Source organism: Carettochelys insculpta, chromosome 24, assembly GCF_033958435.1.
Source record: "Carettochelys insculpta isolate YL-2023 chromosome 24, ASM3395843v1, whole genome shotgun sequence".
NCBI classification, from domain to species: domain Eukaryota; kingdom Metazoa; phylum Chordata; order Testudines; family Carettochelyidae; genus Carettochelys; species Carettochelys insculpta.
In genome coordinates this window covers 6,808,826-6,821,360 of record NC_134160.1, presented here as the reverse complement: position 1 = coordinate 6,821,360, position 12,535 = coordinate 6,808,826, and the positions used below count along the sequence as shown (strand labels likewise).

Here is a 12,535-nt window from a genome sequence, read left to right as displayed (position 1 = left end):
CTGTTGTATTCACAAAGGTTCTGAACAGCAACTTGTGTTCATGATCTTTGCCGACTATGTCACTCCTACTCAGGATTGTCGAATGTGACTTGTCAGCCTCAGGGGAGAGGCACAAAGCTAAGGGCACGTGCTGTAGTCTGGAGCAGGTAGCAGAGTCAGAGGTACCTGTTCTTAAAAGCTGGGTGGGGAGTCCCTGGATTGTCAAGTAGATTGCAGATCTTGAATTGCATGAAGGCTGCGTAAGGTGGCATGGCCCCACTTCCCAGGCAGTGTGAAGTCTGCATGTAGCGTGTCATGCATCCCTGGAGTAGATACCTGAAGATAGGGAGCTAGGAACTGGGCAGGGCAGCAGCAGGGATATCAGGAGGAGTAACTGCACAGCAATGCATAGTGTGACTACCAGTGGTGGCGAGGGGAATGGATTACACAAGGACTCGTAGCCTTGCTTGCCCGCCCGTGCAATTGCTAGTGAAGACAAGGCATTGGAGGAGGGGAACATTTCCATTGGGGAGTGAGAGGCCCCTGAAGCCAGGTGTGCCAAGCCGCTTCCTTGCTCTCCTTTCCTCACCTGGTTAGGTGGAGCTTGGGCTTCATCCGCACAGATGCAACCTCTGGTGGGAAGTCCTCCGCTCCTGTCGACGCGCAGGGGTGGGGTCCTTCACCTCAATTCACATCCCCAGATCTGTCACCACCGCAGATCATACAGGGCTGGGCCACTGCCTGACAAGGAGGCCTTTGTTAGGCCACTCCAGTGCCCCTAATAAAGAGAAACAACCCAGCTGTAGACAGGCCGCTGTGCAAGACGAGATGTCCCAGAGGGAGGAAAGAGTGCACAGCAGGCAGTGGGGCAGCCGCTGCGCTGGGGTAGAAGAGAGGCTGTAGTAATGAAATGATGGAACAATTTCTAAGGACTGAGTAGGACAAGAATTGGAGGGGGGGACTCAGACCTGAGAGGTGAATTATTACCAATGTTTGGCTGGCTCCATGGGGCCACTGGAGGGCTGTCTCTGTAGCCGGGTTTAGAAAATACCTTCTTAAATAGATCCTGCTGCTTCTGTCAGGATTCAACTTACCTCCCGAGTACTTTAATTCACAGCTGGCTGTGGGTTCGAAGGTGTGGAGGTTGCCTGGGATAAAATCCTGGTCCCATTGAGTCAATGAGAGTTGTTGGGACCAAAATATTTCCCACAGCCTACATTTGGAGACTTGATATTTTTTTTTGATGTCTTCTACCCGTGGGCTCTGATTTGGACTATTTTCCAAACAGCTCTTGAGTGCTGGGTCTTTCTGCACCCACCAGTGTCACATCTAAGCATGGAGAGACTGCAGAAAGGGTAAGGTTTGAGTGGGAAGGTTCTTTTGTGACACGCACGCTCCTGAGAACTGAAATTGTCAGGGACTGGGCACACCAGCTGCAAGGGTGGAAGGAGAAATCCACAGAATGTTAGCAGCAAAACTGCTTACAATTGAGGGAGCAAATGCCCTAAAATGTCTGGATATATCAACCCCACCTGGCTACCTTGGGAGTTGGGAATGTGACAATGAAACAGTCCACCTGCGACTGTCACCCAGAGGAGAGGCCCACCCAGTTTTCCTCCACGAGAGGCCCTGCCTGCATCCCAGTGAGATGGGCTGCAAATTGCTAGCAGTGAATTCCTGCCGCTAGCCCTGTGTGATGGACAAATGTGCTTGTGCTTTAATTTCTGGCAGGACTGAGTGTGGTGATTGCTTGTGCACTCTAGCAGGTTTTCAGCGCCCAGCGTGCAAAAGGATGGCTTGAGAGCAGCAGTCATAGGTCCCCAGGGAAGAATGAGATGAAGCCTCACTCATAAAAGTCAAGGAAACGTGGTAGAGCAGCCCTCCTAGCAATGCTGTTGCTAGCATGACTTCAGCTGCAATAGGGCTGGGGGAGCCTTAAAGCCAGCACTCCCTGAGGAATGTTGTGTGATTGCATCTCCAGCGTGTGGCTGTTCGGGGGTCAAGCTTGCCTGCAAGGCGGTGGAGAGATGGGGCAGGGCTTCTGGGACAGGCATTCAGGTGGCAGGGTGCTCTGTTTAGTTAGAACCACCACCCTGCAGTGGGGGTTGGTGGGCACAGTGTTACCCCATGTGAGATGGGGAAGTCAGCAGGGCGGCTGGATCCTCTAAGCAAGAAGACCAGTGGTAGGATGACCATCTGTCCCAGTTTGGCTGGGACAGCCCAGTATTTCAGGCACTAGGAATGTGTCCTGATTTTTTAACAAAGGGGCTAATTGCCCTGTATTCGGGCCTCCTGCTCAGGCACAGCTGCTGGCCAGAAAGCACCTGCTCACCTGGTACCCAGCTGCATGGGCAAGGGACCCAGCAGGGGGCCCTGCAGTTGAGGCGCAGCTGCTACCTGGTTCCAGGTTCCCCAAGGCATGAGGCATCTCAGAAGGTCCCCCACAGGGGTGGCAGCCTGGTTTCTAGCACCCCCAGGAACAGGGCAGCTGGAGCAGTCCCTTGCACAGGCAGCAGCCCTATTCCCAGTGCCTGAGATGTGGGACAGCCAGGGAGCTGCCCCCTCCCAGAATGGCCTGTATTTGGGCTCCGGAAATATGGTCACCCTAACCAGTGGGGACTTGAAGACCAAGGGTTGTATGTAGGTGGGGTGGCAAATGCCCCGTGTAAGGAATGATCACCAGGGCTCATGTTTTGGGGACCAGCTCCCTCGCTCCGGAGTCCCCTTGTGCTGTTGACTGCTCCTTTAGGCTGGGAGCTAAGCTGCCTGGAGCACAAGCTTAGCAGGGAAGCATGCGGTGGCTGGCCCAGCTGCCTAGGAGAGGCCTGTCTTGCATACCCAGTCTCTGCAAGCAGGAGCTGGGAGCTGTGGTGGGTGGGGTTTGAGCTCTGAATCACCTTTCCTGGGGCCGGGGAAGGTGGAGTTCAGCCCTTTGTTCTGGCCAGCGAGCTAGTCCAACAGGCAGAGCGGATCTGAAATAGTTGTGGGAGGGTAACCGCACCTGCGGCCGGCACTCAACACCTGCAAGCGTGCGCAGGTAGAGGCAGGGACTGGGGAGTGCCCACAGCTCGGCCTGCTTCTGCCTGCTCCTGGGGGGTGAATCGGAGCCTCCCAAGCATGGAAGCAACATGAAGCAGCAATGGCCTGACCTGTGAGCTGCCAAGATGTGTCGATTGGGTGAGTGGTTTCCATTTTTTGCCTCCCCTGTACCCCAAGGACAGGGTGGGGTCGGGAGTCGCACCCCTGTCCTGCCAGGTGGCCTGGGGGAAGGGTTGGACGGGTGGGGCCTGGCTGGTTTGGCCCACTGGTGGTAGTTCGATTCTCCTTCCTGGAAGAACTTGGAAATGAGCAGCTCCAGCTACCCCCGGCAGGGGGGAAAGGGCCCTGGGGGGGGGAAAGGTGACAGCTGGATTGAGGCCAGGAGATGTCCTGATCATGGCGCAGTGGTGAGCACAGGGTGTTCCCCCCACATGCCTGCAGGAGTCTGGGGGCAGCCCTGCGAGCTGCTGGCCAGAAGCCACAAAGTGGCACTTCCGGTTTCCCAGGCACCTTCCGCCCCAGGGTGAGCAAACTTTTTACAACCAGCCCCACTTCTTATCCCTGCACTTAGCACCCCCCACCCTGCCCGTCCATTGTAATCCAAACCGACTGAAATTTCGATTGTGTTCATATGAAAAATGAAGACACACCCTTTCGGCACGTGTGGGGAAATACGCGTAGAATGTAAAAACGGGGCGCCCATATAGAAAGGTGAATCCACATAGACACACCAACAGATTTCAACTTTTTTAAATGCGATCGATGGGCCTGAGACCCAGCAGCCGCTCGTGACATTTTCATACCCCCGCCCCCCATTTTGTGCACCCCTGTAAATCCACCCAACCGCCTCAGCATACAGGTGGAGAAGATAAGACAGCCTGGGCTGAGGGACTTGCCCAAGGCCCTCTGATGCCTGCCTGGGCTGGAGCTAGAAGCAAAGTCTCCCAAATGCTCCAGCTGTGAGCTCAGAAAGCAGAGCACCTGTACACACTGGAGCACCAAACCTGAGGCTCTGCACTAGAGGTCAGCTGGTGGCTGGAGGCGTGGCCCAGGAGTAGATGTCCCCAAGAGCAGTTCCTGTGATTTTTGGTGGGTTGCTAGGATCACAGGGGCTCTCTGTGCCACAGAGCTGTAAGCCCTAGTGTGGAGAGGGAGGGGAACCCTCTTGGACACACCCCCTCTGCACTGGGGAGGGCGCGGGCGGGCACTCCATGTTTGATGTGTGGTTAATCTTTAAAGAAATATTGTTTGGGTTGAGGAGTCTGAATTCAGAACTGCCTTGTGCTTTCCTTAGTCACTGGGCTCCAGAACCCTAGACCAGGAGGGTCCCCAACCATTTCACTAATGCAGCACCCCAGTCCTGCCCCCAAACCACTCGCAGACACCACCATAGCCAATTCTAGCTGCACTGCACATGTCACCCACTGAGAGAGGAAAGCACCGCATAGTGCTTTGAACAGCCATTCATAACGGTATGGGAAGAGACTTCACTTAAAAATAAATGGCAGTGTTACAATCAATGCTTATTTTCTAGGATCCTTTTTATGTCTTTTTTTTCCAACCCCCTCTGCCCGCAACACCCTTGTGCACCCCAGCTTGGGACCCACTGCTCCCCATAAGGCCAGAGTGAGGCAGGAGTCACCAGCCAAGGCTCCTGCCCCGGGACTGGAATAAGGGCCTATTGAGAGGTCCCAGCCCCCCTCCTTGATAAGGAGTCCAGAGATGGAGCACGGTTTTACACAGTTTAACCCCCTGTACAGCTCCACAAATCTCCCCTCACCAGTTTTCTGGGTCCCTCTGGAAGCCCTTCTAGGAAGTACAACTGCTCTGTGCCATGGAGAGGTGGGACAGCCCTGAGCCCCAGGTGGCCCTGCTTCCCCCCCCCTGGCAGCTGATCCTTCCTTTCCCGTCTGTGACACCCTCTGGTGCTGATCCCCTTTGCTCACCACCCCCCCAGCTGCTCCACTTCTGTTCCCGTGCTCCGTCGGACGCGCTCACTCGTATTAGAACCCTGGGCCGTTTGCCCAGGCGCTAACCGGCCATGTGTAACTGCTGTGCCCCCACCTCCCAGCCTGGCGTCACCCGGCGGGTGTGGGCCTTGGCCAGATCCTGTCTGTGCTCCTCTGCTACCCAGCCCTGCCCTGCCACCATCAGGGTGAATTTTCTGGGTGAGTCTCTTCTCTGCAGCAGCACAGAGTCCAGGTCAGGCTCCAGAGCGGATTTTTGTAGGGCGCTACAATAACATCAGGGATTCTTGTGGTCCTTGCCTTCCGCTACACTCTTCCCCACCCCTCCCAGCACCGCACACCCTTGGGGCAGGGCGGCGCTTGTTCTGCGCTTGCCCAGCACGGTCCTCCCCGGCCCCCTAACTAGCGATGCAGCAGCCTGAGCCCCTCGCCCCCGCTCTCTTGTGCACAGACACCCTCGATCCCAGCAGCCGCCAGAAGGTCCTGATGAAAACGGGGCTCATCCTCATCGTGATCGGCCACCTCAGCTTCATCTCGAGCGCCCTCGCTCACGGGACTGTGCTACGCTATGTATCAAACCCGCAGGATACCATCTCCCTGCAGTACACCCTCTCCAACATCGTCTCGGTCACCTCCTCCCTCCTGGTGTGGCTCACCTGGCAAGCTGTTGTGGCTGGGTGTGGGAGGCCACGGCGGGCTGAGGCCATGGCTGGTGGCGGGGGGTGGGGGGTGCTTTAGGGCTTGGGCAGGGTAAACGGGGGGGGGGGGGGAAATTCCCGTTGCTCTCCAGGTGTTTGTTGGCACCCCCCCACCCCCCACTGAAGTAGAGGCCAACTGACGGGAGGGCCTGCTGGGGACCAGTGGAGAGCAGCAACCTGCAGTGGGTGCCTCAGTTTCCCCAGGCACAGCATCAGTGCGTGGGGGTAATGGGAGGGGGTGGTGTGATGAGTTTTTCCACACGCAGGCAATGGCCTTTCAGGCTCTTCGTAACCTAGGCGACCAGGTGCGGCCTTTCTTCCCTGGGAAAAGGAGGAGGAGGGGCCTGGCAGGTTTGAATTGGAACTGGGCTGTGGAGTTCGGAGGGGTGGGGGGGGCTTATCTGGCTGGAGAGAGAGGAAGGGGGCCAGAGCCCGGCTTGGGGACCCCCTCTGGGCCCCTGGCCCGAGATGGATGGTACAGACGCCATCTGAGTTCTGTGCTGACAAGGCCGTTCTGTGCGTCGTTCCCTCTCCCCTAATAACCCTTCTGTTCTCCCTGGCGAGTGAGAGTCACGTCCGCCTGCAGGTGGGGGGTGGGGGGGGCAGGGCCAGGAGATCCCCTGCTCAGTGCCATTCGGTGAGTGTGAAGATGGCCCTGCCCTTAGCACTGAGCCTGCTCGGCCCCTCCAGGGGAACAGCAGCCAATGCTCAGCTGCTTCCTGGGGCTAACCAACTTACTCTGCAGGGCGGCCAGGGAAGCAGTTGGCTTTAAATGCCTGACTCCGCTGGGCCTGGCAGCTTCGTGGCCCGAGATCCCCTCCCCACCTGCACCTTATTGCTGCTCTGTAAGAAATCAAAACTGGGCATTGCGTTGGCTTTAATCAGGAAAGCAATTCCCCTGCTGCTCCCTGCCAGGTCAGGCCTGAACTGCCGTCTCTTCCCTCCCTGCAGCCACCCTGCACCTCTCCACCCTGCAGTTAGATGGCCGGCGTGAGCCCTGGTGTGACCAGGAGCCGGCTGATCCCCAGCCTGCCCTTGGCTCTGCAGCAGCACTTTGGTGCTGGGACTAGCATGATGGGGCCTGGATCTAGCGGGGGGCCCACACCATGTCCCAGTGCATGGACCTGGCGGTGTTCATCATGCCAGCCAATGGAAAGGGAGCGGGTGCTGCAGGGGGTGGACCTACCCTTAGCTTTGGGAGACCTGAATTCAGTCCTTTGCTGGGCCGTAGACCTGGGCAAGTCACTGAGGATAACTGCATTGCCCACCAGTGCTCCCGCGAGTGTGATACCCAGTGTGAGAGACAAGGGTGGGCTGCCTGTCCCAGCGGATATCCATGCAGCGTGAGCTGGTCAGCCAATCGTGGAGGCCTGCGTCCTAGCACAGAGGCCCAGCGCCTTGATTTAAAGCAGCCGCCTGCAACCTGCAGCCCAGCCAGGTTCTAAATGCAGCCCACGAGCCATTTTACAATGGCCGGAGTTGCCAGCTGCTGCTGGTTTCCCTCCGGGTAGTTTCCTCCCGATCAGTTTTGCTCAGGTGATGTGTGTGTCAAGCCAGGGCAGATGGAGTGAGCTGTGTGCGCACAACGCTGACTGTGAGTGCCATGTGCCCCCCTCAGCTGCCAAGAAAAGGGCTGCTCCAGCCCAGCAGCACAGCCTGCAAATTGTAGGTACCCCAGCATGGTTACACACATCGGAGCCTAGAATCCCAGGGCTAGACGGGACCTCAGGAGGTCATTGAGTCCAGCCCCCTGCCCAAAGCAGGAGCAACCCCCCTCCCCATGAAGTCATCCCAGCACATCAGACGGAGCCAGGCTGTAGCTGGGGCCTTTGAACTTGGTTTCAGATGGCGGGGGGGGGGAACTCCCCGATTGCCTACTGGGGACAGCTAGAGAGCAGCAGCAGCTATGAGGGAGCGGCAGGGTTCAGAGTTTAGGATGACCTGATAGACGAGAACAAATGGCCAATAGAGAAAATGGCGGGGACAAGACCCCCCCCGCCTGCCACTCCCCAGTGTGTGTGGGGGAGGTGGCTTTTGGTACTGATCACCCCGAACCTTGGCAGGGCCTCACCTCCCATTGTCTGCGCTTCCTTTGCAGACCATCTCCTGTGGCATCACGGCGATTGTGCTGTCCCGCTACCTGTCTCAAGTTGCCCTGGTAAGGCTGGCGCGACGGTGCCGAATGCTGCCCAGGTCCTGCACATTATAGGGCAGAGTTGTTTAAACTCCAGGCTGGGAACTTGCCTGGCTCGGCTGCCGCACCCAGAAAAGGGGAGCGCGGCCCTGCCCGAGTGAGTCACACCAACTTCAATGGCTGCATGCCAGCCTGAGAGCTCAGGACGGGCTGGGGAGCAAGTAGCACATGTCATGGGGCGAGGGAGGCCCTGGCTCTCATTCCTGGTACTGCTGTGGGGCAGGTGGGGCCGCCGGCTTCCGGCCTGACTGGGGCTCCTGCACCAGCCTGCTATTGGCTCATGTGGCACCATCCCCGGGCCTGGCAGATGAGTGAGTGCTGGGCTGGTGCAGGACCTGCCAGCCTGTGGCTGTTGATGGACCAGCACGTACTGGCTCGGAGAGGTGCCACCTGTATTTGACCTGTGCCCGACTGGGAGTCAGTGGCAGGACACTCCCAGCCCTGCGCTCATGGGGGTGCAGCAGGCCCTGGCGTCTGTGTGAAGAGCCAGTGGCAGGAGCGCTGCAGCCAGCCTGGGTGGGGGGGGCTACCGTGTGCCGGGCACTGCCAGCCTTGTCGTCACTCACCGTCTCTCTCACGCCCCCCCCCGCCCACCCCGGCCGCAGAAGTGGGCCGTCTTCTCCCTCAGCATCAGCAGCACAGGGATCTCGCTGTGCTGCGCCCTGGGGCTGGCGGGCTCCATCATCATCACCTTTGTCAACAACGGGCGTGCCCTGCTGGCCACCTGCACCTTCGCCAACACGGAGCTGATCCAGATCTCCCATGAGTGCCCCTTCGACCCCACCCGCGTCTATGTAAGTGCTGGGGAGGCAGGGGCAAGGGCGGGGGGGGGGTGAGCATCTCTGCAGAGCACAGGGCCCAATGGCTCGTGGCTGCTCTGGCTACAAGGGCAGGCGCTGCAGTGGCTGAGCTTGGGGGGCCGGGGGGAGGGGGGGGAACACGCAAGGTGTCTATGGGGCTTTGGGGATTTTTTTTTGCTGTCCTCTGCAGCATGGGATGGGGGGGGTGACTTGCTGGGCACCTTACTGACCCCCCCTCCTCCCCCCCCCGCCCCGGCCCCGGCTCTAGCAAGGGACTGGCGCATGGGGCGGGGTGTGGACTCGCCCTGTGTCACACAGGTCTGTTTCCTAAGGCCTGCAGTGTTGGGCTGCCAAGAGTCTGTGGGTTTAATGCGGGGCCGGGGGCGGGGGGGGCAGTTGCCCTGGGGGCCTGGCAATTTAAAAGGGCCCCAAACCTTTGTAAACAGCCAGCAGAGCCCTGAATGGTGTGGTTTGGGCATTGCTGCAGGAGGCGTGGCATGGCCTGGGTGGTGCTGTGATTGGCTGCCCCAAGCCCCACCCCCTTCATGTGAAGCCCCGCCCCTTCCAGGGACCCCCTCCCCCATGCTGCCACCAGCCCCCCCCAATACACACACACACCCACACACACAGTGGTGAAGTCTGTCACCAGCACTGGCCGTTGGTGTAGCCTAGAGGCTCTGTCGAGGCCGTCAGGCCTTACCTGCACTGATCACACTGCTGCTTGTCATACCAGCAGCACCACTGCGCCCTTCCCAGGGCTGCAGACACTGGGCAGCCCTGGGCCAAAGGAAGGCTAAGCGTTGCTTTCAAGATGGGGAAACTGAGGCACAGTGGGTTGTGGGGGTGGGGCATGGGAATGTCCCACCATAGGTCACACTGGGAGTCAGCAGCCGGGCTGGGTGTTGAACCCTGCACTGGGCTTTGGTGCAGGAAGGGGCAGCCCATGGAGGTCAGTGGACTAGCGCCTGTTAGGTTTTGGGGGGGGGGGTGGCTCGGTGCCCCCCCCCACCACAGGAGTGCCCTGACCCCCCCCCCCCCCCTTTCTCTGCAGAGCTCCACCCTGGCACTCTGGACCATGTCCCTGATACTCGACTCGGTGGAGATTATCTTCAGCATCAGGTGCTTCCTGCTCGCCCTGGCGCTCCTCAACCTGCGACTGTGTCGGACAACCCGCAAGAAGAAGGTGACTGACTGACACACACACACACACACACACACACACACACACACACACACACCCGCCCCATGGGGCTGGCCCCCCCCCCCTCAGTCTAAGGCCTCAGGCTCTTGTGACACCCGGCCCGGCCCGTCGCTGCACCTTTTGGCCGTGTCCCTGGTGTGGTTCTGCTCCGTGGGAGTTGCTCAGCGAGTGCAGCTGGCGGGTTCTCAGCTTGCGCTCAGCGCTGCTGGACCAGCTCAGGATTGGGCCTTGAACAGCTAGCTCCGCCCTCACCACTGGCCAAGGTGGTGCTCAGAGCGGCCGCGTCAGATTTTTACTGTTGCAGCGCCGGTTACCCTGCCCTGGAGAGGCCGGTTGGCTGTTGCTTGAGGCTCACTGCTGGGCCAAGCTGCTGCCTGTAGCACATAGACCCCAGTCGTCTCTCCCCCCACCCCCCCGGCACTTGTACACTTGGCCCTCGGGGTGTGTGTGTGTGTGTGTGTGTGTGTGTGTGTGTGTTCAGCACAGCCTCTTCCTGTGGCTGGCCCGATGCTGCGTGGGTGCAGAGGGTTTTCCCCACTTGCAGCTGCTGCGTTTGCACAACTTTGCTGGGCTGCCGCAGCCCTGGTCTCCCATGTGAGCCCCAAATGGAAAGGCGGGGGGGGGCGGGGCCCTCTCCACCACCACTGGAAGCCAGGTTCCATAGGCTGAGGCTACAGCCTGGCTCCCATGTGTGGAACTGGAGGGACCCCCCCCCCCCCCCCCCCCGCCCGCTAGACCCTGGTCAGTGGCACAAGGTGGGGGTGGGGGGGGGCCCTCGGCTCAGTGCTGCACCCCCCCCAAGGGGAGGGGCCAAGGGCAGAAGGGGCAATCAGCCCAGTCGCCCGCCCCCCCCCCCCCCCCCCCGCCGAGCGGTGGCACAGCATTCTGTGGTGTCTCAAAGGCCGGGGGCGCTGCCTTGCTTGGGGGCGGGGGGGGGGGGTGCCAGGGCCAGGGCCAGCCTACTCCTCGCTCACACGCCCATCCCGTGTCGTTTCAAGGTCTCCTTGCAGCTGGTCCCACTTGAGAACCGCGACGCCAGCGAGGGCCGCGTCCTCCTGAGGGCGGGCCGAGTGGAGACGGTGTGGCTGTGAACAGGAGAGAGCAGCCCCAGGCACGAGCCGCCACTCTGTGCCTTGGCCTCATGGACAAGCTCTCAGCCCAGCTCTGCTCTCCCAGCAACCTCTGGGCTTTGCCCTCCTTCCCCCGTGCTCTCCTGGCTGCTGCGTTGGTCTCATGCTCGGCCAGACTCTGTCCCCTCTGCCCTCCGGCTGGGGCCCTTGCTGTAATGCAGGGAGGGGCTCTTCCACCCGCTTTATACTTCTCCAGCCTCCCTCCCGGCATTCTCCTGCTCCCCAGCTCCAGGGAGCCAGCGTGGAAGGAGCTGGACATCGTTGGCTGTAAACTGCCCTCCCCCGGCTGGGGAGAGCCGGAATCTCCCTCTCCCCCGTCCTCGGCCGGACATCACCCCCCAGCGGCTGCACGGAGACAAAACTTTATTCTGAAGATATTAAAAGACCAAAAAGCAACTCCCTGCCCCCCCCAGGCCTGGCCCCCCACACTCCCGTTGTTACTGAGCAGGCCCAGCCAGCGGCTGCTCCCAAGGGCGCGTGAGCACCCCGACAGGCTGAGCTGCATGCCTGGGCTGAGCTATGGCAGGGGGTGGGGAGGTGGAATGGGTCGTGTGCCTGTGCTGGCAGAAGCCTTCGGCCACTGTGTGGTTTGGGGCGGGGGGTCCCTGCTCAGCCTCTCCCCATGCCAGGGGAAGTGAGGTGCAGCTGGAACAAAATACGGATGAACAGAATCCTGTGTGAGACAGCTGTGGCCTTTAATGGGTGCGCTGGGGGTCTGCTGGCTCCGCTGCGCCCCCCTCCAGGGAAAGTAGCCCACAGGCTGAGGCTGCCGCTGGCTTTAGCTTCCCCATGGGGACTTACTCAGCCCCTGCCCTCCAGTGGGTGCAGGCTGGAGAGGTGGGTGCATTCCTGCCCCCCCCCCCAGGATGCTGTCCGGCTGATTGACTTTCTGCCTGCAGTTGTCCGACTTCCTGCTCAGCCAGAGAGGCTCTGCCATGGCCACGCTTACACCCCCCCGTCCCACTCCAGCCCCTGGGGACTTAACTCCCCTTCAGCTACCAGCTGGAAGGGCCAGGCCCCTGCCCAGGCCGGTCACCCCTCCTGCCTGGCCCAGTGAGCAGCTCTGCAGCGGGTGCAGCCGGACCCCCTCACCTTGCTGAATGTTCTCGTCTGCTCCAGCATCTTCAAGGAGCCGCTGACTTTAGCTGCAGCGCAGCCCCGGGGCTGGGTGCTCGCTCAGCTGACCTGTTCCTTCTAGGGCCTGCCAGCCTTTCACAGCAGCCCAGAGAAAGGCCCTGCCCTCAGGGCACCCAGGGGGCAGCTTGCTCCAGGGCTCGCTGCTCGGCTTCAGGGGCTGACGCACTAGAGAATCGTGGCACAACAAGGGGTAGAGCTCAGGCTTGGTCTCTCCTAAGCTACCCGGGGGCTGTGCCCAGCATTGGTTAGGAGCCTCCCACTGCCCCCTACAGTCCCCTCTCCCCCCAGCTCCCCTAACTGCAGAGACATACTTTGTCCTTCTACCTTCATGCGTACAACCTTCTGGGGGACACAGGTCCCCTCTCGGCCCCTGCTCATGCCCCCAAAAAA

General features: G+C 60.2%; 1 protein-coding gene across 1 annotated transcript; it reads left to right on the top strand.

Annotated features, from left to right (window-relative positions):
- Window positions 1–3,026: 3,026 nt before the first annotated feature.
- TMEM54 (transmembrane protein 54) lies at window positions 3,027–11,404 on the top strand. The gene is made up of 6 exons (XM_074976400.1): window positions 3,027–3,156; window positions 5,437–5,630; window positions 7,782–7,841; window positions 8,483–8,671; window positions 9,729–9,860; window positions 10,877–11,404. Exons 1-6 carry the CDS (start codon window positions 3,144–3,146, stop codon window positions 10,967–10,969), a joined length of 681 nt encoding a protein of 226 aa, XP_074832501.1. The 5' UTR covers window positions 3,027–3,143; the 3' UTR covers window positions 10,970–11,404.
- The last annotated feature ends 1,131 nt before the right edge of the window (window positions 11,405–12,535 follow it).